The sequence below is a fragment of the Saccopteryx bilineata genome, chromosome 5 (assembly GCF_036850765.1).
Source record: "Saccopteryx bilineata isolate mSacBil1 chromosome 5, mSacBil1_pri_phased_curated, whole genome shotgun sequence".
NCBI lineage: Eukaryota > Metazoa > Chordata > Mammalia > Chiroptera > Emballonuridae > Saccopteryx > Saccopteryx bilineata.
In genome coordinates, this window is record NC_089494.1 from 256,089,909 (window position 1) to 256,114,817 (window position 24,909).

At 42.1% G+C, this 24,909-nt stretch overlaps 1 protein-coding gene across 10 annotated transcripts in view; it reads left to right on the top strand.

Annotated features, from left to right (window-relative positions):
• LDB2 (LIM domain binding 2) overlaps positions 1-24,909 on the top strand; it is a 350,225-nt gene that overhangs the window by 264,014 nt on the left and 61,302 nt on the right. For all 10 annotated transcript variants that reach the window (XM_066280916.1, XM_066280918.1, XM_066280921.1 and 7 more), the window contains exons 3-4: positions 16,673-16,845; positions 23,538-23,660. In XM_066280916.1, the coding sequence (XP_066137013.1) occupies positions 16,673-16,845; positions 23,538-23,660 (296 nt within the window). The remainder of the gene's footprint in view (positions 1-16,672; positions 16,846-23,537; positions 23,661-24,909) is intronic.

Here is a 24,909-nt window from a genome sequence, read left to right on the forward strand (position 1 = left end):
TTGCGTCCTGTCACCGCGGCTCACGGCTGCCTGCGGTTTGTTATGTTTTGACAGGAGTTTGTTACAAAGCTGGGGATCGCGTCTCTGGTTTTGCCTTTCAAACTTTCTTCTTTACGGTAGCCATAAAGTTGTGCTGCTAAAATGCTCCCTCTGAGAAGGGACTGGAATCCTGGTAACAAACGGCTTGGGAGGAAGGACAAAAAAGAAGACAGAAAAAGAGGAGGAGGAAGGAGGGGAGGAAGGAATGGATGGAAAGAGGGAGGGAGGAAGGGAAGGAGGGAGGGAGGGAGGAAAGGAGGGAGAAAGAATTTTGAAGAGAGGTTATCAAAGTAATAAGTGACGTAGCAGCAGTCATTCAAATGCAAACTATAAAAAAATACATAGGGTTTTCCAAGATATGAGAAGATAATGACAGACTAGCAGGACAAATGTCCCTAGACTACCCTGCGCTGCTGCTTTGTAATTCTTGGGAGCTTGGACAAGTTGGGCACTGCAGAAGCCAGTCCCGGGGTTGCAAGCCAGGAGGGGAGAAAGCACCGTGTGGGGACATGCTCTGCTTCCTCTTAATCCTGTAAGGCGGTCGCGTTGCAAGTTTCTCTCTGAAAACACTTGCACTTAGCTTGTTCTTCCGTGGAGACGGCGGGCTGTAGGCAGATCTGCATGACCCTTGGTGGGAGGGTACCTGTATTTCTACCTTCGAGCTCGCCTTCAGTAAGCAGTTGCAGAGTGTCTGCCCTGTGCAAAGACCCGGCTCTGCGTTCCTGGCTAGAACACTTGACGGAGCTCTGTTGTGTCCTGAGGGCTTGGCTGGACACACAGTGTACTTTTTCTAGTTCAGGTCATCCTCAAGGTCATCAGGGAAAAAAGTAATATTATCCCCGTGCAATTGCACTAGCATGTGGCCTGCTACCTAGGTGCACCACAACGTGCACTGATGTGGGGGTGGCGGTGAGGCTAGAAAGAACAAGGGAACGCGTCCATAGCCGCTGTCGTAGTCCCCGGCTCTCTGCTGTGGCGGGAAGAGGGAGCTGGCCCTGGCTGTCTGCTCCCACAGCCTGCGGCCCTTACACCGCCCCTGGCTGGCTCTGCTCTGACCACCTCCTGCAGTGATTTTCAACCGTGGTGTCGCAAGAATTTTTAAAACATGCAATAATTCGTCAAAGTCACTGACCTCTTTTCCCTTAGATGGTCCAATAATAATAATAATAAAGATAAGAGCCAACACAACAATAGCTTTATGGTATGACTGAATCAAAATTGTAACCATATTTTTTGTCAGATTAGCAAAGAATGTATTTTTGGGGGGTGTGCCGCAGAAGTTTAAGAATTAGTTTATGTGTGCCATGAGATGAAAGAGGTTGAAAACCACTGACCCAGTGAGGAAGAGGAAGAGGAGCAGCACCTGCTTGGTCTACAGGGAAGTCTGGGGCAGGGGGCAGGCAGCCGAGGCCCACCAGCTCTGATTCTGCACCTCGGAGGAGCATCTGGCACAGTCTCTGGGACCGCAGCTGCCGCTAGACCCCTAGGCAGCAGTCACTCAAACCACACAGGATTTCTCCTGGTGGCCTTGTCTCACTGACCTGCAAGCTTCATTCATGCTGGGTGTTTGGCCAAGGATATCTGAGGCCCTGGCCCATCTTCTCACTCCCCTAACACTGACCACCCTTTCCCGCACTGCCTTCCCAAACATTAAGTTGATTATACTCTCAGCACCTCTGTTTGCGAATATGCCTGCCCTTCCTTCCTTCCATTTGTCCTTCACCTCCCTCTCTCCCTTACTTTCCTTCTCTCTTTCTAGTTTTTATTCACTCTGGACTGAGCACACACGCAAGACCCAGGCATTTCCTATTCTGTTTAATCATTATGGCAGCCTAATAATAGCAATGACAAATTAATAAATCTTTTTACTGTCTCGATGTGCACCAATGTAAAATTTAGCCGTTCAGTAAGTATTTACTAAGTGTCCACTGCATGATCCACATTGCCTTTGGTTCTGAGAATACAGCCAGGAACAGACAGACACTTCTTCCCTTCTTAGAGCTTGTATTCTTCTGGGGAAGCAGATAAAATATAAAACACAACATGATATCAATTGTGACGAATGTTATGAAGAAAACTTCATTAGAGGCAGGGATAGAGATTTGCCGGAAGTTGGAGCATTTTGTGCGTGATTTTAGACACTCTTTGCGACATCTCTATGAGGCCAGCACTGTTCTCATCCTCATGTGACAGATGAAAAACCTGAGGCCAGAATGATGAAGTAACTTGCCCAAAGTCACACAGCTGCTATGGGACCAAGCTAGGATTCAAGCCCAGGTACGGTGGCTCCCGGGGCCATGCTCTTGAACTTGTGGCCCACTCTTAGGAGGAGGTTAAGCCTGGTGAGGCCTAGAAGAAGCAAGGCCAGGAGGGGACCTTCTTATCAGTTTTTAATAGAGATAGAGAAAAAAGAGGGGTGCCAGACCCTGGGCACTGAGGATAGCTTGGTTGTTCCAAGCATATCAGCCTCAAGCACTAAAAATAGGTTGGTACTTGAGCATCAGCCCTAGATGGGGTTGCCGGGTGGATCTCAGCTGGGACACATGCGGGAGCCTCACTATCTCCCCTCCTCTCACTTAAAAAAAAAGAAGATTGCCAGGGAGAGGCCTGGGCATTTCCATCTAGGTGCAGTGACAGTGACCTTTGCCCCTGGTTCACATGATCCAATGGATGTCTGCTGCTCTTTATCTCCCAGTAAGAGGCAATCAAGTACAGACAGAGGCTGGAGTATCATTTTATCTTGGAGAACAGAGCAATGTCCGTCCACTGAAAGGAGATGGAGCAGCTCCAGAGAAGGGACTATCAGATAGTGATGAGAAGTGAGGGTGGTTTTGATGCCATTCAACCCACGAGAAATGTTTGCAGGCGTGTGCAAGCACTGGCAACCAGGTACCCAGGCGCACACAAGTCAGGCTCTCTCCAGAACCCACAGAATGCCCGGAGCCTGCCTTCTCTAGACAAAATGTCCCACTCCAACAACTGGCACCCACATTTTATCAAACGTGGGTGAGTGCAGTCGAGCTATTAAGTCTTGCCGTCAGAAAGCCTACGCAACGTTTAACTCGCTGTCAGAACCCTTGTTCCTATTCTTGTGGACACAGTCGAGGGGTCAGGACCCCAGCCCTCACTGGACTGCCTCGGAACGTGAAGCTGGCCCTCTTTAGTGCTTCCCCCTTCAAAAGATCGTTGCCTCCCTGTGCAGTGCCTCTGGAATGCTGACTCGGCACGCAGAGGGGCCCTTTATCTCCTCCCTTCCTTCTTCTTTCTAAAGAAGCATGCTTTTCTTGATGCAGTCGGAATGTTCATGGATTGTGTACCCAGGTACAACAGGGAGAAGCCCTTCAAACTTAAGTAGTCTCAGATAGGATGTTTTGTTTTTTTTTACTTGAAAAATTCAAAATTAACTTAAATCCCAAGATGAAACTTTCAAAATGATCAGTCTCATCCTTGCTGATCTGAACTAGAACATTTCAAATACGAAAATTCCAGATATGGGGCCCCTAAAACCTTAAGTGCGGCTTCTTGCTGTTTCGGTTCCCCAGCCCTGAACTATGCAAGCGGCTTTACCTCTGCGTTGGAAACCCACGTGCGCGCATGAACCAGTTTTGAGGTTGGCAGGCTGTCTAAACAGACATGCCAAGTCCGCGTTCATCCGTTTGCCAAACATCTCTTAAGTAGCTATTTACATCACGAATGTGCTGTGATACTGAAATGATCGAGAAATGTTCTCTGCCTTCAGGGAATGACAGCCACTGAAGGAAAGACAATAAAATTGACGATTACAAAGCAGCGGATAAGCCGCGTAGTCTGGGCACACGCGGAGTTTTATGGGAGTAATGATGTGCCCCAAGCGCTGAGCAGAGTCGCACTCCGTGGAAGCACTTTGCATGCATGATTTTATTAATACGTGGCTCTACTCACTGAATCAGTGACTATTCCGTGCCCATTTGACAGTGGAAGAAACTGGGAATTAAAGAGTGTACATCCAGGTCACAGTGTAAGTAAATGGCACAGCCAATAATCGCATCTGGAATTTTCACTGCAGAGCCCACGTTTATAATCACTGTGCTATAGAGAAAGGGAAGTGGAAACCTCAGAAAGGAAGCATGATGCTCGGGCGGGTGGGGGGGGGGGGTAGTAGCTGAGACCTGAGGATGCCTAGGACTTGGGATGAAGCGAAGAGGTTGGACCAGCACAACCCAGGCAGGGGGCGCTGCGTGAGCAAAGGTTCTGAGGGGCGCAGAGCATGGATGGAAACCCCGAGGAAGTGGGTAAGATGAACATGGAGATAGGAGAAGCCGGGGCAGCTAGTTCATTATTTTAATTCTACAAACCTTTCCTTTGACTTCGAAACCCACTAAGAAGGGTCATGTGTTATTAACTTCTGTTGTAGTGACTACTGAACACCTTAGAAGGAATGTCTTATATACTGTACCACCCAGCCCTGGGGGAGAGCCCAGTCTTACCCCCATCTGCCTCCTGTACACAGGGGAAAGCATCTCATTCACCATGGTTGGCATGGCGAATGGTGCCAAGTCCTAGTTTCCATTAAGTTTGACATCACACACGTATTTCTGTTTCTCTGGTGACATTTTTCTAACTCAGTTAAGTTGTACTCATGTTAAAACACAAAATTGAATGACTTGTGGTGTTCCCATGGCTTTACATTTGAGAAGCCCCAATAAGTCATATTGAAATAATTTCATAAGAGTTCTTAAAATTTGGCATCTTTGAAAAATCAAGGAATAGAATTTTCTTACTTCTCTAGTTTGGAGATGTTTTTTCTTCCTTTAGCTAAATGAATGGGTTTGAGGTTAAAAAAAATAATCCAGAAAACTGAAAACCATCTAAAACCATCCAATGTGGATGATGGAGTTGGAGGAATAACTACAGGAGCAGGATATCTGTGATTAGTTACTTAATTTCACAACCTAGATAAAACTGGGAGTACCTGAGAGCTGCCGCTTTGTGAGGGACCCGCTGTGTGATCTGAATGATAGAGAACGTAGACGTTGACACTAGTCAGCGCTGGGGAAATTGTGGGTAAAACATGTTCTGTTAGGGCTGGTGAGAGAGTGAACTGGTCACAGCACTTTGAAGGGTGAATATTGGCATCTAGTTAAAGAAAATATATTTTTCCCTTTAACCGTGTTTACCCTGTTGGAAAAAAATTGAAAAACAACCTGTATTTCCTTCAACGTGGGAATGTCTAAATACGTGTGAAACAGCCATAATCTGAAATACACGGCAGTGATTAAAAGAGGCAAATTAGCCTTAGAGCTCAAAAAATGTATGATTGAGTGAAAAAAATACAAGTTCCATATAGATACAGTCAGGGTGACACTGTTAATGTAAAACAAACAAACAAACAAAAGGCACATAAAATAAGTCTTCACTATGGGTCATGCATATGGAGATAAATATAAAATTTTAAAACCCAGAGGTTACGTAACAAAGGTGACCTGAGGAGACATAAAGGGACTGCCATTGGTGGGGATAGGGTGACCAGGGAAGCGTTAGGTTTATTAGTCATTGTATTTGTGAACTCTAGCTGCTTAAACAAATAAACCCGGATACTTCAGTGGCGTAACACAATACAAAGGTAATATTTTGCCCCCATGTCCAAATGGGTTCTCCTGATATGTGACAGCTATCCTCCTGGTGTGAACTCGGAGACCCAAGCTCCTCCCAGCTCCTGGTCCTCCATCCATTGGGAGCTGAGTGTATATGGACCCTCCTGCTGGATCTTCAGGGTCTGGTTGTCAGATGTCAGGAAAAGAGGGCCAGTTACACATAGAAGGATTTGACTCATCCTGTCTGAAACTCAAATTTTTCTTCTTGATGTCTACTTCGTTGAAAAAATAAAAACAACGGAAATGTCCATTGGACGTTGGTTACAACTCCATTACCTGGCAGCACGCAAGTGAAAGGCCGTTGAAGAGGTGAGGTCTATTCCATGCCTAGAATAAAGAATCAGGGCTCGTTAACAAGCAGTGAGTCTCTGTGACAATCATGTATGCATTTTTGGTACATGTATTTCTTACATAATTTAAAAATTATTAAGAATTTAACCTGGGTGTGGAAATAAAACAATGGTGGTTGATTAAAAACCACAAGTGTTCTATGTTATTCCACCGTGGCTTCAAGTAAGCTGTGCAGTTTTTCTTCTCTGACCATTATATTCTTGTCCTGTAACATAAGAGTGTGAGAATAAATATAATCTTGGATAACTTAATTACATTTATTAAGTAATTGTAGGTATTTAGTGCTATATTTTTCTACAAATGTTAAGTGCTATTCATAATCACTAATCAAGAGCTAATCAGTAAGACCATGAGTTGAGACCATTCCTTCTTGAATCAGAGAAACATGCTAAACATGCTCTTTTTAAAAAAAAAAAAAAATTTTTTTTAACAAAAATATAGGACTAGATAGGTAGGGAGCAAGTACCATTTGATACACTTATACATGGAATCTAATGAGCAAAATAAACTAACAAACAAAATAGAAATAAACTTACAGATAGAGAACAGACTGATAGCTGTCAGAGGGATGGGGGGGTTGGGGCACTGAGTGAAAAAGGATGAAACAAAAAAAAAGAAAGAAGGAAAAAGAAAAGAACTCATAGACGCAGTGTGGTGACTAGCAGAGGGAAAGGGTGGTCAGGGGAGGTAGAAAAGGATTGGGGGGGCAGATGGTGATGAGAGGAGACGTGACTTGGGGTGGTGAACACACAATACATTATGCAGATGTTATATTATAGAACTGTACATCTGTATATAATTTTACTAGCCATCGCCGTCCCAATAAATTCAATTTAAAAAACTGGCTAGGGGTGTGTTTTGTGCTCCTCAGAAACCCACTTGGATTACAAAATGGTTTGAGAATCAGTGCACTAAACTTGGGGTCTTCTTGGCGCTGTCATTCTGATTCCATACCTAGGACAGTGCCTCGGAGAAAATGCTGCTTTCACGGTGCTGTTAAAGGAATGAATTCCTAAGTTGAATTTATGCAAAAAATTTATACAAAGGTGTGTGTGTGTGTGTGTGTGTGTGTGTGTGCATGTACAGAGAGAGTAAGGTTTATGGTGAGCACAAAAATTGTTCAATAATTGAAAAATGTGTTTATAGATAGCTTTCTAAAGAAAAGTGAACCATCAGTTACTTAAGAGACATTTGATCAAATTAAATATCCATCAGGATAAAAAAAAAGGAAAAAAAATCATAAAAACAAAAATTAGAAAAATAATTTGCTTTTCATTTTATAATAAGTAATATGATGTCGAATCAACATATAGTGTTTCGTAATCTTGGAGGCATTTTCTAAAAAAAGAAGAAAACAGGGAAAGAAGTCTGTAAGTTCCCTCATTATTTACTTTCATTTGTCTTGAAGTTCAATTCTAACCACTGCAAAAAAGATGAGAACTTAATGATATAAATGTATTGGAAAGAAGAAAAAAGTTATCAATATTTAGGAATGACAAGTTTCTTCATCTAGAAAACCTTTTTAAAATTCTTAAAGAAACTATTAAAATTAATAAAAGCATTAATTGTCTGAGTTCCCACTAGAAATATAATTAATAAATATATCAACCATTTAGCATAACTAAAAGTATGCAAGAATTCTTTTAACCAGAAATGTTAGTTATCTATATATTAAAAAAACTGCAGAATTTTTTGACACGGAGATAAAGACTTATACAAATGGACAATTTCATATTTTTGGATGGGAAGACTGAGCACCTCAAAGATGTCAATCCTTCTTAATAAATTTAATTTAATTTAAACCAACCTCTTCCCACTTTCTTTTTTTTAAATTCAAAAAATATTATCCTATGGTTCCTCTTAAAGAATAAATATGGTAGTTATGATAAAGACATAAAGATAAAGAGGGCAGAAATAAATCTACCAGATGTGACCTACATTATAAGATTTAGATAACAAAAATGATCTATATTATACGGTCATACGAAGAGACTGGGAAAGCTCTATGTAATGGAGTAGGCCCTCCATACGAGTTCTTCTAAGGTGTAAATATGTTAGATCTGGTCAAGACAGCAGTCCAAGTCATGAGCAGTGTGCCATGCTTCCTCACACCCGCTGTTGCCTCAGCTTGGGCAACTCTCGTCCCAGGTCATCGGTGCCTGATTGATGTCTGTTCATCTTTTCACTTAGGTCTTTCTCTAACATCTCGCTCACTCCCCATTGATCCGGAACTATGTCTATTAGGTATCGGTAATTAGAGCACAGACTTTTTCTGGAAGTCAGTAAAAGATTTCAATTTCATGCTAAAAGGGTGTTGAATTACGGTTAGACTCCTGCCATGGCAATGGGCCTCCCCTGCACATTGATATTGTCAGTACCTTGGATGAAAGGAAAAGAAATTTTGCCCGTTGTGAAAATAGCCTGTTGGTATGGCTGACTGAATTAAGATCCAGAATTATCTGAATATGCCAAAGCACTGGTTGAATGAGCTGAAATCAGACAGGCTTACATATACGTTTCTTCAACGTGGAGCCGTAAATCCATTGATGGATGACATTGACTCATTCAGCAAATATGGATTGGGTCCTGATGGTGTCAGGCAACAGACAGATGGAGCCAATGCACACATCGCTCACGTTCTTAATTTACAAATTAATAGCTCTGAGAATTGCTTGATTAGGAGCCTCCTAAGCACAGTATGGGGTCTACCATGGTCATCATTGTTTCTCCAGCACCTAGGGCAAGGTGGTGTGGCTGAAGTTTTAGTCATGTTATTAAAAATGTGATAGGTAGAAAATAAAGGAAAAAATGTCTAATAGATTTCTGGGAGGATCAGAAATTTTTGTGGGATTTTGAGATCCTGTTGGCAGATAAATACTACATTTAAGAAGACTGGACTAGGTTCATCAGATCATATTGTTGGTTCAACCCTTCCACTGCCATCTCATTGCACGGGGATTAAAATGCAAGACCTTGGCCATGGTCTAGGATTCATTGCATAATCTGGCCCTTCTCTTTCTCTGAGCTCTTTCTCTGTGACTGTGCTCTGCCACACTGCCTTCCTTTCTGGGGCATCCCACGCTCATTCAGTTCAAACTCATTCTTGTCTTGGAGCCTTTGCCCTTTCTTTTCCCTGGGCCTGGGATCTTCACATCTGGATCTTCACATGGCTCTGTTCCATTGGAAACCAGCTCCATCATCCTCTCCTCACCACAGCCATCCATCTGAACCAGCCTGCCTTCCCTTGCCACCAAGTTTATTCTGTCTGTTCCCTCATCTGCCATTTACCTCCAGAACCTGGAACAAGGTCAGGCCAGGTACTTACTAAGCATCTAGTCAATTATTGAATCCATGAAATAGTAAAAGCAGTGATTAAGTCATTTCACTTTGGCTGTGAAAAGAAGAAAAAGTAGGTTAGATTGAAAATGATGTCAATTATGAAACTAGTTAGTTTGACTTGCTCTCTCTTTATCAAGACAAAGGAATCTGTCTTGAACCCATATTACCCCTATTGAAGTTCAAGCATGTTTTGTTTCCATTGTTTTGGTTAATTATCAGTAGTGTTTATTTCACTTGTAGGAACATCATTTACATGTTCGCATAATGCATCCACTGATTTCTGAATACTGATAAGCCTAAAGTTTAATGAATCTTTGTGTTTATTAACTTCCTCAGTGGTAGAATTTCCATTTGGATTTCTGAGGTCCTGCAGCTTTAGAACAATTGCATAAAACTACTTAGATTCAGACACCAATTGATCCATTATCATGTTTACAAAAAGATTTTTTTAATCATATTAATCAATTATTTTATTATACTTCACCAAAATTTAAAACAACTGTGTGGTTGTGATTTTCCCTTTTCAATGAGGAATAAAATCATTAATTAAATACCATATTTTTCGCTCCATAAGATGCACTTTTTTCCTCAAAAAGTGGAGGGGAAAATGCCCGTGCATCTAATGGAGCGAAAAATATGGTATTTTATTTAAATATTTTAACACATCATTTGATTCAGAATAATTTTTTTCTTATTTTCCTCCTTAAAACCCTAGGTGTGTCTTATGGTCAGGTACGTCTTATGGAGCAAAAAACAGGGTAATTTCTCAGTGTTAAGTAGTACTAAGACATTGTTAGCTGTAAACCTTCCTCTTATTCTACATTTTAATCACGATTCTCAACCTCTTTCTTTCTTATTATTCTTTGTTTTTCCTTGAAGTGAATTGTCTTTGAATGATGGAAAGTACAGGTATTTAGAATAGTAAATGATAATCCCAACTCCAGCGGTCTTAGCATTAGAACTTGAAGAAGTTCAGGGCACTTATGATGTGAACATTAAAATTGCAACTTGGCAAAATTATTTACAAAGACATTAGACTCCCACCTAATAAACTATCAGAATTACAGATTCTCAAGATGAGGCATAATTGATTTCCCAGGAAGTATCTGAGTATGCCTGTTACACCACAACCTCACCAGGTTTATGTTTTAATCTTTTTATTATTGTAATTTATATTGTAGTGACTAGTTTGCTCATTTGCCCATATCATTATTTTCTGCTTGTAATTTCTTTCACATGAATTGTCTGTAAGCATTCCTAAGAGTTAAAGAAAAGCGTGTTTTAATGACGTAGAAGTGAATAGAGGGTAAATGAGATGAAATACTCTAAAAGGGGTGAGATATAGTAGAGATGAAATGCCCTAAAAGACAGATGCACAGTAGTTTACATCTTCTCAACAATTCAGAGTTCCCAATGTGTAACCAAGTAGTATCAAAATGGGGAAAAACCGGCTAATATGTGGTAGTAATATGTACATATCCCAACATCCACAAATAACACCTATAAAAAAAGATGGCAGCTAGATCTTCCCTTCACAGCACCATCCTACTAACTCCGCAATAGCAAGAACTTTTGAAGAGTGGAGGTCAGTGGTTTGGAACAAAACAGAACAATGAGCAACTTCCCAAGGAAATGGAATTCAGAACTCAATATACAAATTAGCTATGAACTGATTTTAGTTCTTTCTGGACTAATGATTACCTACAAGGCAGAGTACTATTTAGACATTTTCTTTATATACATTTCAGGCTTCTAAATAATTTAATCTGTGATTTTCTTTCCTCTTTCATAAATACAGAGATGAATAACATATACTATAGTCAACTTACCTAGCATCACAGAAAATCTTCCTGGGTGATCTTGGTCACCTTACTTCCCCTTCCCAACTTTTGGAGCTTTGACCTAAATATGTTAGAAAAAGAAAACTCCTGTTCTAATCTACTATAGTCTTAATCTCTCTTCAGGAATATCTGTCAGATGTAATTCTTATCATAAGAACACAATGTAGATTTAGGTATATCAATATTTAAAGTATTTCTAATTACAAGTTTTAAAGTATAAATGCAAAGTGTAAGTCTAGCATATGAATGTGATGATATTAAATTTAAACAGACTTAGCTTTAGTGTGGCTGATGAGTTTTAGGGGATCACCAGAGCTAAATCTGAAATGTTCACTGATTTAAAGTCATTTACAGTAAGCTGTGCAGTGTGGTTGCACGACTTACAAAATTAAGGGCATTTTAATCTTCTCAGTGCTTCAAAAATAATACAGTTGCACATCGAATTCAGGAGTCAGAAGAAACTGATGGAGAATTCAAAATCACAAATTTGTTTTCTAACTTTATGGTCACACCGTGTTATAGATACTTAGATACTCGTTAACTCTCTTGTTAGAAATGCATTTGAGCCTGACCAGGCAGGCGGTGGCGCAGTGGACAGAGCATCGGACTGGGATGCGGAGGACCCAGGTTCGAGACTCCGAGGTCACCAGCTTGAGTGCGGGCTCATCGGGTTTGAACAAAGCTCACCAACTTGAGCCCAAGGTCGCTGGCTTGAGCAAGGGGTCACTCGGTCTGCTATAGCCCCCCCCCATCAAGGCACATATGAGAAATCAATCAATGAACAACTAAGGAACTGCAACAAAGAATTGATGCTTCTCATCTCTCTCTCTTTCTGTCTGTCTGTCCCTATCTGTCCCTCTCTCTGACTCTCTCTGTCTCTGTCCCCACACCCCCCCCAAAAAATAAATCCATTTGAAAGACATGGACAAAAATTGATCTCTGTGTTCCTAGCACCTACAAAGGAGCTTGACACCTACTCGGGGCTCAGTGAATGATCACAGCCGAAAGCAATGCATGAGCCACAGAGTGAATTCCTCAAGTTCATGTGATGTTTGCCTAGGTTATCTGTCTCGTTTTCTGTGTACTGCTCATTGTGCATGCGTGTGTGTACCTGCATGTGTGTGCATATGTGTGTGTGATATTTTTGACTAGTCTCCCTTGCAGAACAGAAGCTCTTTGGCAAAGATATTCTCTGTGGAAGGCAGAACAATGGCTTCTCAGAGATGCCCAGTGCTAATACCTGGTACCTGTGACTTTATGACCTTACATAGCACAAGAAACTGTGCAGACCTGAAGAAGTTAAGGACCTTGCGATAGGAAATGATGCTGGATAGTCTGGGTGGCCCCAGTGCAATCACAAGGGTCCTTAAAAGTGGAAGAGGAGGCCGCAGAGGAAGTGAGAGTGCTGCCTCGTGAGCACTCCATCGCCAGGGCTGCTGGTGAGGATGGGGAAGGGGCCACAGCAGAGGAGTGCCAGCAGCCTCTAGTCTAGATGCTGAAAAAGCAAGAAAACCGATTCTCCCCTGGAGCCTCTAGCAGGCAAGGCAACCCAGCCAGACCTGTGTCTGACTGTCAGAACATCCTGGAAGATGATAAACGCACAGAGTTTAAGCTACTACGTTTGTGATCATTTATTCCTGTGTCAGTATAAGCCTCATACGGTCTCTGACACCCCTTTTTATCCCTTTTAGCTTCTGACACAAAGTAGATTTACTCTCCTGCAGCCTCTCCTTCTCTTCACTGTGTTTCCCAGCTGTGTCCACGCCCCCCTTCCATGCTGGAACAGGGCAGCCCTAACCAGGAGTCCTCTGTTTGCGAACCACAGAAAGCTATCACCAGCTCACTCAAACACAAATTATAATTATTATTTAATTTTAAAAAGAAGGAGGAAGGCACATCTCACAAAAGTGAGGCCTCCGAGGACTTAAAGTTGGCCTAAGTCCCAGCTCAGATGAGGGCCCAGATCAGCCTCTGTCCCCCCTGACCTGTTTTCTTCTGCGTGCAGGCTTCTGTATTTCTATGACTCGTGTGTTTTTAGTAACAAAGCTGCCCTCTTTGTTTTCTGGAAAAGCACTGATCTGCCCATCTTTGCAGCCTAGGGACTTGAAAGGGTGTTGTGATTATTCATTGATACATTTTTTAAAAGGCTTCAAAATTGGTTGGCTTCAAATATAAATGTTGCTTTTATTTACTCATGATTCTGCAATTTGGGCAAAGCATATGGGCGACAGCTCATCTCTGCTCCAAGTGACATCCACTTGAGGCAGAGCATTTGGAGCTCCAGAATTCACTTCCAAGATGGCCTCCCTCACAGTAGTAAGTTGGTGGTGGCTGTGGGGCGGAAGCTCAGCTGGGATTTTTGGCCGGAAGACACAGTCTTTCACGTGACGGCTCCACATGCCTAGCTTGGGCCTCTCGCACTGTGGCAGTCTTCGCGTAGCTGGACTTCGTGCATTGCAACGGACTTGCCCCAAGCATAAGACGGCAGCTTCTAGTCCTTTTTAAGGTTTAGCCCAGAATTGACACAAGATCACTTGTGCCACATTCTACTGATTAAAGAAAATCTCAGGGCCCAGCCCACATCTGAGGAGAGGAGACTGCAGACACAAGGATGTAGCTGTCACAGTGGTTCATTGGAGCCACTAGGGTAGCGGTCTACCACAGTAAAAAGTGGAGCTTTGTGAGTGATGGTCCAAACAGGACCATGGGCAAAATGGTAGGGACAGTCCCACAAAGGACAAGGGCTGAAAACAAACCTCAGGTCTCCATAACAACCATTTGCTGGAAAGTATCAGCAAAGCTGCCTTTTCCCCGAAGTGTCTTTAATCATACCATGGGTGCGTTTCCTAAAGTTGGGGAGCTACTTAAAAACGTAGGTTTAAAGTTAAGGAATTTCAAACTTTTTCATTCAATTTCTCTTATGCTATTGTGTGGGATTCATGATGACTAAACTGGAATGTGTCTAATCTAATGATGTTTCTTCACAGTAACCTTTACACTGGGACAATTCCTTGCACACGGTGGGGAGATATTTTCACCCTACATCCACATTTTTATGTTTTGTCCAGATCCCAAAATGTTAAATTATTAGAGCTGTTTTGTGGCAGTCCAAGTTCGACAATTTGAAATGCATTAAATTAATTTTATCTGTTGGGCAAAGTACAAATAAGGCATTTTGCATTAATAAAGTTTTCTTTATAATATAAGCCGTGCATACATTTAAGGATATGGTGGACTCAAATTACTTTTATTTGAATTTTGTATTTTGTGCATGAACATATGTTATTGGGGATTAAGTGAGATTTAGGAAATGTATGTATAGGGATTATTTAAAATGGAATTGGCCAAGATCCTGGAATATTTAGAACACACTTGTTGATTGATTTTAACTGCAGTAAATATGAAGCAATAACAACTATATAAATTATTCAGGGACTAGTCATTCATATCAGGATTCTTTGGAGATTGTTTTAGAGCTGTTTGGCAGGGTATTCTTCAAATAGTTATTTTGTTTCCCCCCAGTCCATGAGATGTAGATCCATATGGAATAGATTAACACTGATTCTTTTAAAATGAACTTAAATATTTTAAAACAGTCAATAAAGATTGCATGATCTTTCCTACTGAAACTCTCTTTGGTAATTTATTTATTTTAAATATTATTTTTGTCTTTCAGGTGGTATTATATAGTGACTGTAAGAGATTTATTAAAAACCTGGGATCTCTTGAGAGTGCTTTAGTATTTTGCCTCAAAATCTGCACATAAGCAAAATTCCTGATATTATGAGTTGGGATTTTCAGTGTAAGAGGATTTAAAAATCTCTGCTGAAGCCACGGCTTGTTAGCTGTTCCTAAGCATCATATATCAGAGAGATCCTGCTACTTACCAATCGCTCAAACTAAAATGGGGCAGGGAAGAACACGTTGTATCAAGGAGACGAATTTAGACCAAGTGAAAAGTGTCAAATTCTCTAAAAATGGGCCTTTTTATTCTAGAAAGATATCCTATCCCACCGCAGACACAGATAGAATGAATGATCAGTATTTACCAAGGTATGGATCTTCGTACAGGCAGATACGGTTCACTTTTTAAAGCTTCCCATTCATGAAAATAGTTTGAGGCCTAGTATTAGAAAGAGAGACTGTTTGGATATTTGCAGATGTGGAGTTAGAGACTCCACTTTCCTACTCATGAGTTACGTGACTTTGAAACATTCTTTAAAACCGTTTCTCTTTTTTTTCCCCAAAATAACCTGTTTGAGTCTCGGTCCCCTACACGCTTGTGGTTGTTCTGAAGATCCGATGAGAGAATGCCCGAATACTTCACACCCGCTACAAAACACTGCCTTATAAGAGTGTATATATATTATGATCCTACTACTAAAACATGATTGAGTAACTGGCCTGTAAACAAACAATCTATTAAAAAATCCAAGTTGGTTGGGTGTGTTTTATTATATTTTTTTGAAAATATGTTCCCTTAGAGCATACACAAGGCCCGAAGTAGCCAATGTGTTTGTTTCCATTCTTTTAAAAAATACTAACCCTTTCACTATTAGCTTTCAACAGACTCAAAATCTGCAAAGGTGGCTGTACAAATTTTTTTCTGAATCGTTGGGGATTTTATTTTATTAACTATAACCTCAGAGGATCGTGGCTTGTTTATAAGGAGAACTTTGGCTACTGGCCTCCTCTCTTGAGACAATTGGTGTTCGGTTGCAGTCTGGTGATGGTGTGGGGTGTGTGATGGTGGGGTGTGTGATGGTGGGGTGTGCAATGCTGTGGGGTGTGCGATGGTGGGGTGTGTGATGGTGTGGGGTGTGTGATGGTAGAGTGTGTGATGGTGGGGTGTGCGATGGTGGGGTGTGCAATGGTGGGGTGTATGATGGTGTGGGGTGTGTGATGGTGGGGTGTGCGATGGTGGGGTGTGCGATGGTGTGTGGTGTGCGATGATGGGGTGTGCGATGGTGTGTGGTGTGTGATGGTGTGTGTTGTGCGATGGTGGGGTGTGTGATGGTGGGGTGTGCAATGGTGTGTGGTGTGCGATGGTGGGGTGTGTGATGGGGTGTGCGATGGTGGGGTGTGTGATGGTGTGGGGTGTGTGATGGTGGGGTGTGCGATGGTGTGTGGTGTGCGATGGTGGGGTGTGCGATGATGGGTGTGCGATGGTGTGTGGTGTGTGATGGTGTGTGTTGTGCGATGGTGGGGTGTGTGATGGTGGGGTGTGCGATGGTGTGTGGTGTGCGATGGTGGGGTGTGCGATGGTGGGGTGTGCGATGGTGGGGTGTGTGATGGTGTGTGGTGTGTGATGGTGGGGTGTGCGATGGTGTGTGGTGTGCGATGGTGTGTGGTGTGTGATGGTGGGGTGTGTGATGGTGGGGTGTGCGATGGTGGGGTGTGCGATGCTGTGGGGTGTGTGAGGCCAGTCATATGTCTTCACTAATTTTTCTGTTTGTGTTTCTCCCCCAGCTATCGGCAGGACGCTTATCCCCCGCTACTTCAGCACGGTGTTTGAAGGAGGGGTGACTGACCTGTATTACATTCTCAAACACTCGAAGGAGTCGTACCACAACTCATCCATCACGGTGGACTGTGACCAGTGTGCTATGGTCACCCAGCATGGGAAGCCCATGTTTACCAAGGTATGGGGTGATCTGTCGCGTGGCTTGCTCTCCTCTGGGTGTACGTAAGGATAGTAATTAAAGTTTCCTTTGGAACTGTGAGCTGATTTCTCACATCTTAAACACTTTCAGTGCTGTAAGGTCATCCTTTTTATTTGTCACATGGCTAGACTCTTGGTGTACACTGTTCTCAGGGGTGTGCATGGGATACAAAGCACAGTCAAGCATGACGGAGCCTCAGCATTAAGATAAAGAGAGGTTTGGCTGCCTGGTAGACTCAGCTTGTTAAATTAGAGTGTTGGGTTTTACGCAAAGGGTCATCCACAGCTAAAGGAAATGTTCTCCCCATGATGACCGTCTGATTCAGAGATAGGCTCCCGTACATCCAAAGCCCATCTAGAATCACAATCGTCACCCCCATACCATTAGTTACTGAAGAAATTCTATAATGTTGCTACAATTCAACACTTTTATAAAGCTCAATTCGATGTGAACAAACATGACAGGGGAAAAACTTACCTAACCACAACTCAACTACCCATTATTTTAAAGGCGCATAAGAATATAAAAGAAAGTAGGGAATCTGGGAGTTTAAAGGTGGTGTCCCCAAATTCCAAGAAGCTCTGTGATTGGTCAGTCAGCAAGAGAGCCAGAAGTTGTTTGTGAGAGAGAGAATGAGAAAGACAGCGGAGGGAACGATGAGGGTCAAATCCATCGTTGAGACAGGATCCAAGCTCCCGTGAGGGATTTGAAATGAAAAAGAGAAAACCCCATCTTCTGAACAGCCCCCACCTCTGATCTTTCCTGCAGACGGATCACTGACCGGCAGAGTACTAGTTCTGAGCAAAGGCCTTTCTGGAACACCGTAGACATGACACACTCACATAGCCCCGTAGATCAGACGGGTCCCCGGGCCGCGTCTAGGATTACCCGGTCTGCGCACTGTGGAGAAAGCCTTTCTTGGCAACTTCATCCTCTTTAGTGTGATTATTATTATTATTATTTAATCAGGGCTTAGTTTTACTTTTAAGTAATTCAGGAAAAACACACACATTCCTTATACTTTAAAAAGGGAAAAGAAATCTGTGTTAAATTTTTGCCATAATGAAGGAGCGATTGCAAAACCTGTGGCCATTGATAGAAAACCGTATCTTGTGGGATAGTCCTTTTATCTATTTCCTCGGTTGCTTTCTTTCTCAGGCCAAAACTTTCAGACAAATGACCATGGTCCGTTACTCTGAAGATCAAGTGCTGTCTATGCGAGACTGGTTTTAAATAAAAAGAAATCCCGTTTGCCCAGTGAATCGATCATGTGCTTTATTTTTTTTATCCCAATGAAGAAACTAAGGTTTTCTCTATGGTTCTCCCTCACGTGGGGATGGTGATGGCCGAGCAGGTGCCCGGGCATCCTCGGCACTCACCAGGGAGGCCGGCACGTCCCTGAACTTGGCAACCTGGGCCTCAGGCTTCGGTCCTTTTGATCACCCACCTGACTCCCCTCCGGGGCAAGATCATTTGCCAACTCTCATAATGAATATGTCCACTCTGTGATGAAAAATACTGCTTTCTGGGAAATGTAGCTTAGCTATGTGGACTTAGTCCAGATGCTAATTAAGCACATTTATTTTTAGAACATTTGAAAGAGGTTTTTTTTTTTTTTTTTTTTTTTGCTCCTTAGTGGTTATTATACAAACCAAAGAATCTGCCCAGTTTTTCTTTTGTTCTTATATTAATTAAAAATAGCTCATCTTCGTGTAAGAAAATCATTGGGCTATTTAGTATAAAACAGTGGGTTAATGAACTTGCAGTGTCACAGAGAAAAACAGTTTGGAAGCCAATGTTTATTTTCAAGGGGGAGCCGGCTGTGAGTTAGTACAAAGCATTCCTTAGCACAGGACGTGGGGGCATTATCACATTGTTCTAATTTAGAGTATCAATAAACTCTAATTCCCCACATAGCGTTTGAGCCAGTGGTTCTGAGTTGCTTTTATGAAAATTTGGTCAACTGGTGAATCAAAACTCAGGCACAGTCCTAATCAACAGTAACGCTTAATATTCCTCAGGAGTATAGTACACATTTTGCAATTTCCTGATCCTAGGAACATTATAGATTATGGATAAATATGTAATTAGAGTTTTAAAACACACATTAGGAAGCCTCTCTTTTCTATATTCAATTTTAAATCCAATTGAAAACAAGGCTTAATAATCAGAAGAACAGTCACCAAGGTTTTCAGAATCACCAGCCCCCAAATTATATTTGAGGGTGTAAAGACTGACAGATGCTCAGATGAGCCCTCTCTGGGGTCATGTTGGGTGACTTTTAGGTTTTACAAACTAGAACAATAATTACAGCCATTAGTGGACACCCTTCTCACTTCTAGAAACACAGGTTATTGTTGCTTTTCTGGTCTTAGTTATTTATTCTGAAATGATTTACTACTATAGTCAGGTGTATCATGGAGATGCCCCAACCAGCTTCCATTAGGAATACTCACTCTTGTCTTTGACAGTTTAACTCATTCTTATCTTAGCCATGTTATACCATGTTGTACTCCCAGGATTAGACATCTGTACTCTTATCCTGACTAACCAAATTATTATAGTATCAATGGCCACATTGCTCTAATATGTGTGTGTGTGCGCGCATCTCTCTCTCTCTCTCTCTCTCTCTCTATATATATATATATATATATATATATGCATTTGCATACCTCTATGCAAACTACAAAGAGCTTTATGCAACTGTTAATCTAAATCTAATTTACCAGGGCTTCCAGGCTGGTAAATCTGTAGAGATTTGGGGAGAGTGGAGCTCTCAGAGAGGGTATGGAAGCTCCTCCCCCTTCCCACACCCCTTGCCCCATGCCTCTCTCCCAGATGGCTGTTTCTGAATTGTATCCTGTTATAAAAAGTTAGCAAGCTAGGAACTAAAATAATAATAATAACAACAACAACACTATAGCATGCATACTGTTCCAGGTATAGAGACCAAGCTATTTAAATAAACACACCTAAAATACACAGTTTATTTCATAAAAGCTCTATGAGAGCTAGATTATACATGAGACTACAGGATCCATATTGCTGCACAATTAGTCCAAGGAAGAAAAGGGTTAAAGAGCGGCCGGTTAGTTTGAGAAATGTTCTTTTTTAGTTCTCCTGTCCCTGGCCTAGTCTCAAGCGAGCACGTGATGTGCTGAATGCCTGCCAGCCTCTTTCTTGTTGATCCTCCAGAGACCATCTGTGCTGGGGGCATTGATTAGAGTGTGTCTGCTGGGATTTCATCTTTTCTGTTGCCATGCCAACTAATCAGCTGATTTTGGTTACCACAGAAACAAAATGTCAGAGCTCATAGTACGGCAACATGAATTCAACACAACAGAAAATGTTTTCTTAATTGGGGACACTTTTGATTTTGGATTCCAAATGAAAGGTAGCTTTACAAAAAAAATAGTAAGGTAACTTTAGATAAAACCTACATTAATTGTATTGATAACAAGGAATGTGTGTGTATATATATATATATATGTATTTCATTTGCTGATTGCTGCATATAAAATAAATTACAAAGATTTCTAACTTCTAACCTCGGGGCCGAGGGTGAAGTGAGGCTTCCCAGGGCTTGGGTGGAGGCTGTGGAGATCATGACTTGAGGAATACCAGCAGTGACCCAGTTCTCCTCCATCCTTCCATTTCCTTTAGAAAAACACCCAACACAGTCGACTCAGATCCGATGCTAAGCGTGGTCCTCTTGCCCATGGTCTGCCCTGGATGGAGCTGACTCCTTGGTTTTGGCTAAGAAAGGAGGAACCCAAGGCTAATGGCCACTTTCCCTTGTGTAACCTCCAGGACAGTTTGACCTTAAGAAATGTCCTGAACCTGTGTGCTCTCTCACAGAAAACCGAGGACACAACTCACCTTGACCTTACAGATGCTCCAAGCCAATAATTCATCAGAAAGACTCCATCCAGGCCCTCCCATTATGACATTCTCTTTTAGTAAAGGTCAACCAGGACCTCTGTCCGCCCTGGGTTTGTGGTTTGTAAACACAAAATAAATAGATTAGATAATTTAAAAGCATAACATTTAACTGGGCTAATATTTGTTTAAACATCCCATAATCCTCTCTCTTAAAAGAAATGCAAACAGGATTCTAGCATCCAAACATCCTTGCCCTGTACTGTCAAGGCATTTCCCTGTGGCTTACTGGCTGAGGTCACCTACCTTCTGTGAAAGCCTTCACTGCAGGTGGCATCTTTCCTGCGGACACTCCCCGGGGAATGGTGTAGCTCAATCTCCTTGCAACTCTTTGAAACCGTTGGTAAATTACCCCCAAGGCTGAGGTGCTCTGGAGAAGTAGTGTGGGGACACTAAAGTCTTCCCCATTTCAGTGTGCTCAGTTGTCATGGCTGAGATCAGGAACAAGGCTCCAAAGACCACTCGGGCGAGGTGTTTGGGGGCAAGATGCCCAAATGCCCCAAATCACTCTCAGACTATGCTAACTGGATTTGAGTTAGAGTTCTTCACCCAGATTATCAGTGAGTATTATACAGTGCTTCTGAGACCTCTGGTAAAATGAAACGGCAGGCATTAAGAGCGTCTTTCTTAAGAGGAGCCTTATCAACACGTTACTAATTCTCTTTATATCAGAGTCAACAGAAAACACCTAACACCTAAGCCAGTGCCTAGGATATCATTGGAACTCAATATGGTGGCATTCTGCATTAAATTCCCAGAGGGAAAATAAGTATTAATATTTCATAAAAGGTTGACATAGATTGCTAATTATCTTCTCAGGCTATAGTTTTAGAAATGTTCATATCCTTTAGTAAGTTAATTTTTTTCTTCAAAAGTAGTGTAGCACAGTGATTTGCAAAGATTTGTATGTTTGTTTTTATTTATTTTTATTTTATTTTTTACTAAGTGAGAAGGTGAGAGGCAAGGAGGCAGAGAGACAGACCCCCGCATGAGCCCCGACCGACCGGGATCTACCCGGCAAGCCCCCTACTAAGGGATGCTCTGCCCATGTGGGGCTACTGCTCTGTTGCTCAGCAAATGAACTGTTTTAGTGCCTGAGGTGAGGCCATAGAGCCATCTTCAGTGCCCAGGGCCAACTTGCTCAAACCATTTGAGCCATGGTTGTGGGAGAAGAAGAGAGAGAGACAGAGAAGGGGGAGAGGTGGAAAAGCAAATGACTTCTTCTCCTGTGTGTCCTCACTGGGAAACAAACTCAGGACTTTTACAAGCTGGGCTGATAATCTACTGCTGAGCCAACTGGCCAGGGCCTATGTGTTTGTTTTTAATATAGGGAATCTTTCCTTGAAAAAGCTTGGTCAGAATCCCAATGTATTAAAACAAATAAAAATGAAACTGATGGTTGAATCTAGTGATGGGAAAGGATCTCAGAGTGAAGAGGAAGGTGAAGCTCTTCCCAGAAGAACCCTAGGTCTCAGACAGGGTTCTATGTTCTTCAGTGGCATTTCTTTTGTCCTTAGAGTGGTTATTTACTGTCAGCCTACTATATGCTTGGTTCAGAGCTATATAATCTACATACGAAATTTTTTAAAATATATTTTCTAATGACTCTGCCTGAGGATATTTTTATCCGCATTTTACAGATGAACAACGCTGGAGCTTAGGGAATTTGATTTTTCCAAAGTTTCAGAATAAGTGAAAAATGAGCCAGGGTTGGAATCTCGTACTTTCTGATGCCAAAGTCCCATCCACCGTTCTGTGCTGCTTCTCTAGGCCAGCATGGACTGAATAACGAATTGTCATGATTTAAACTGGGCCGATATGTGGCCACCACTGCCTGTCTTAGAGTCGAAATAGGCTGATGGGGTGAGATTGCCTGGTATTGCCTTTCATGTAAAAGTCATTAGCAGTGAGAAGAAAAGTAAATAAAATAGGCATGACATGCTAAAAATGATCTGATCAAAAGAAGATGAAAAAGCTCCCCTATCACTAATCAGTTTATCAAGGAAGAGAGCCTCAGAAATTCTTTTTCATTCATAATGTACACTTTTCTTAGAAAGATAAATTTGCTGCCCCTCAAAGGCTGGCCCTATCTGCAAACAGAATTTGTCATGGCTGATGTGATGTGATTGAAGAAATATATACTCTAAATATGTCTATGATGCCTACTGCCTTGGGTTAAGCATTGTCCTATGGAATTTCTCTTTGGAAATGAGAACCTCTGGTTGGGTAATCTTATAGTATGTCACACTTCAGCATCATTAATTTTATTAGATATTTTCTCCCAAAGTAGGATTAATGACAATTGGACTAAGAGCTCAAGCTCCTATCATCAAAGGATTATAAAAGTGGGAGAAAGAGTTGGTAGGAAGATACCATTTTGTGGCACCCACACTTTATGCCATGAGTTTTGGAAATTATCTTGCTGTAAGATGGGTTTTGCGCCCATCTTTACGAAAGAAGAAGCGGAGGCTCACAGAGTCTCAGGTGTAACGAATAAGGTTGCTAATAGATCGTGGCCAATAAGCAACTGCACTGTCTTTGGAACCCAATGATTCCTGAGCTTGTACCTGTTGCAGTGTGCCATGGGGAAGCCACCTGTGTCCCATTTTGTCAAGATCCAGAGCCACCCAAGGATAGTCAGGGAGACCATGCTGATTAGAAGACATGTGAGCAACAAAAATCTGGCGTTCACAAAGTGCATAACAAATGAGTGTGTCGTTTGTCACTTCTAGGTGTGTACAGAAGGCAGACTGATCTTGGAGTTCACCTTTGATGATCTCATGAGAATAAAAACATGGCACTTTACCATTAGACAATACAGAGAGCTAGTTCCAAGAAGCATCCTAGCCATGCACGTAAGTAATTCCCTTTCTCTTTCGCCTCCTTCCTATTGCCTCTTCGTTTTACCTGCCCACAGTTTCTCTGTGAAAGAATTCGGGTAGTCTTCACACTTTACGGGGTTGACTCTCTCGGCTGGGCCCTCCCTCATCCGTTGTAAGCCACGGACCCTTGTCTCCTCCTTTGTTTCAAGTGCGGTACATTCTGAGCCCTTTTTGTTTCCATATGTTATTGTATCAAACTCTAAACTGAGGTAACCTCAGTAAGCAGCCTGTGCTTTTCTTTAACCCCACCCAGTCCTCATCTAGTACTGCTCAGCCTGGGCTAGTAAACCTGTTATTTATGACTGGGGGGAGGAAATAAAACAAGAAGGAAGAAAAGTAGTTTCCAGTTTTGATTAGAACCATCTGAGGAGACATGGGGCGCATGGACCTCAGATCTGTGTGAACAGGCATTGGCCCTTTCTAGCCGGGGTTGGAATGAGCTGGAATATTTTGGGTTCTCTTGGTTTCTGTTGGACATAAACCACACCAAATGCATTGAACACCAACTAGATGCAAGGGCGGATTTGATGTCAAGCTAGAGACAAGTCTTAAAGGAAAGACTTGACGGGGACTAGTCAGGTACGGTCCCTGAAGGAGTCCACAGACGTTGACTTAAATAAGTCCCTTTTCCTCCATATGTAATACGGCAGTTTCCTTGCAAAAGCTTAGGAACAGAATCAGAATTAATAAGCCTAATTTTTAAGACCCAATATAATCAAAAGAGATTAAGATAACAGCAGCTGGCATTTGTTGGGTGTTTCCTATGCCAGGCCTGTGCTAAACATTTCAGGCACATTGTACTTAATCCCCATAGTGACGTAGAGAGGTGAGTTATCATTCACTATTCCTGTTTTAGAAGTGGGGAAACTGAGGCTTAGAGAAATACAATCAGTCACCCAATGTTTTTCAGTCGGAAAAGGGTAAAATCAGGATTTCAACTCTGCTGGTTCTGACTCCAGATCCTGGGCTGAGAAGGCAACTGCCTCCTAACTATCCGACCCCAGGCATCTCCAGGCTTTTGTCCTCAACCTCTCTGGGTGGCTTAACTCCAGCTCTGCCCCGTGCTTTCTTCTCTGGCCACACCCACCCTCCCCCCAGCTCTCCTGCTCTATTACTTCTGCCTTTACATGGCCCAAGTCTTTCTCGAATTTTAAAGCCCAGTTCACATCCTCCACTTTCCTCGAAGCATCCTGGAGTAGCCACTCTTATTATTCCCAAATAG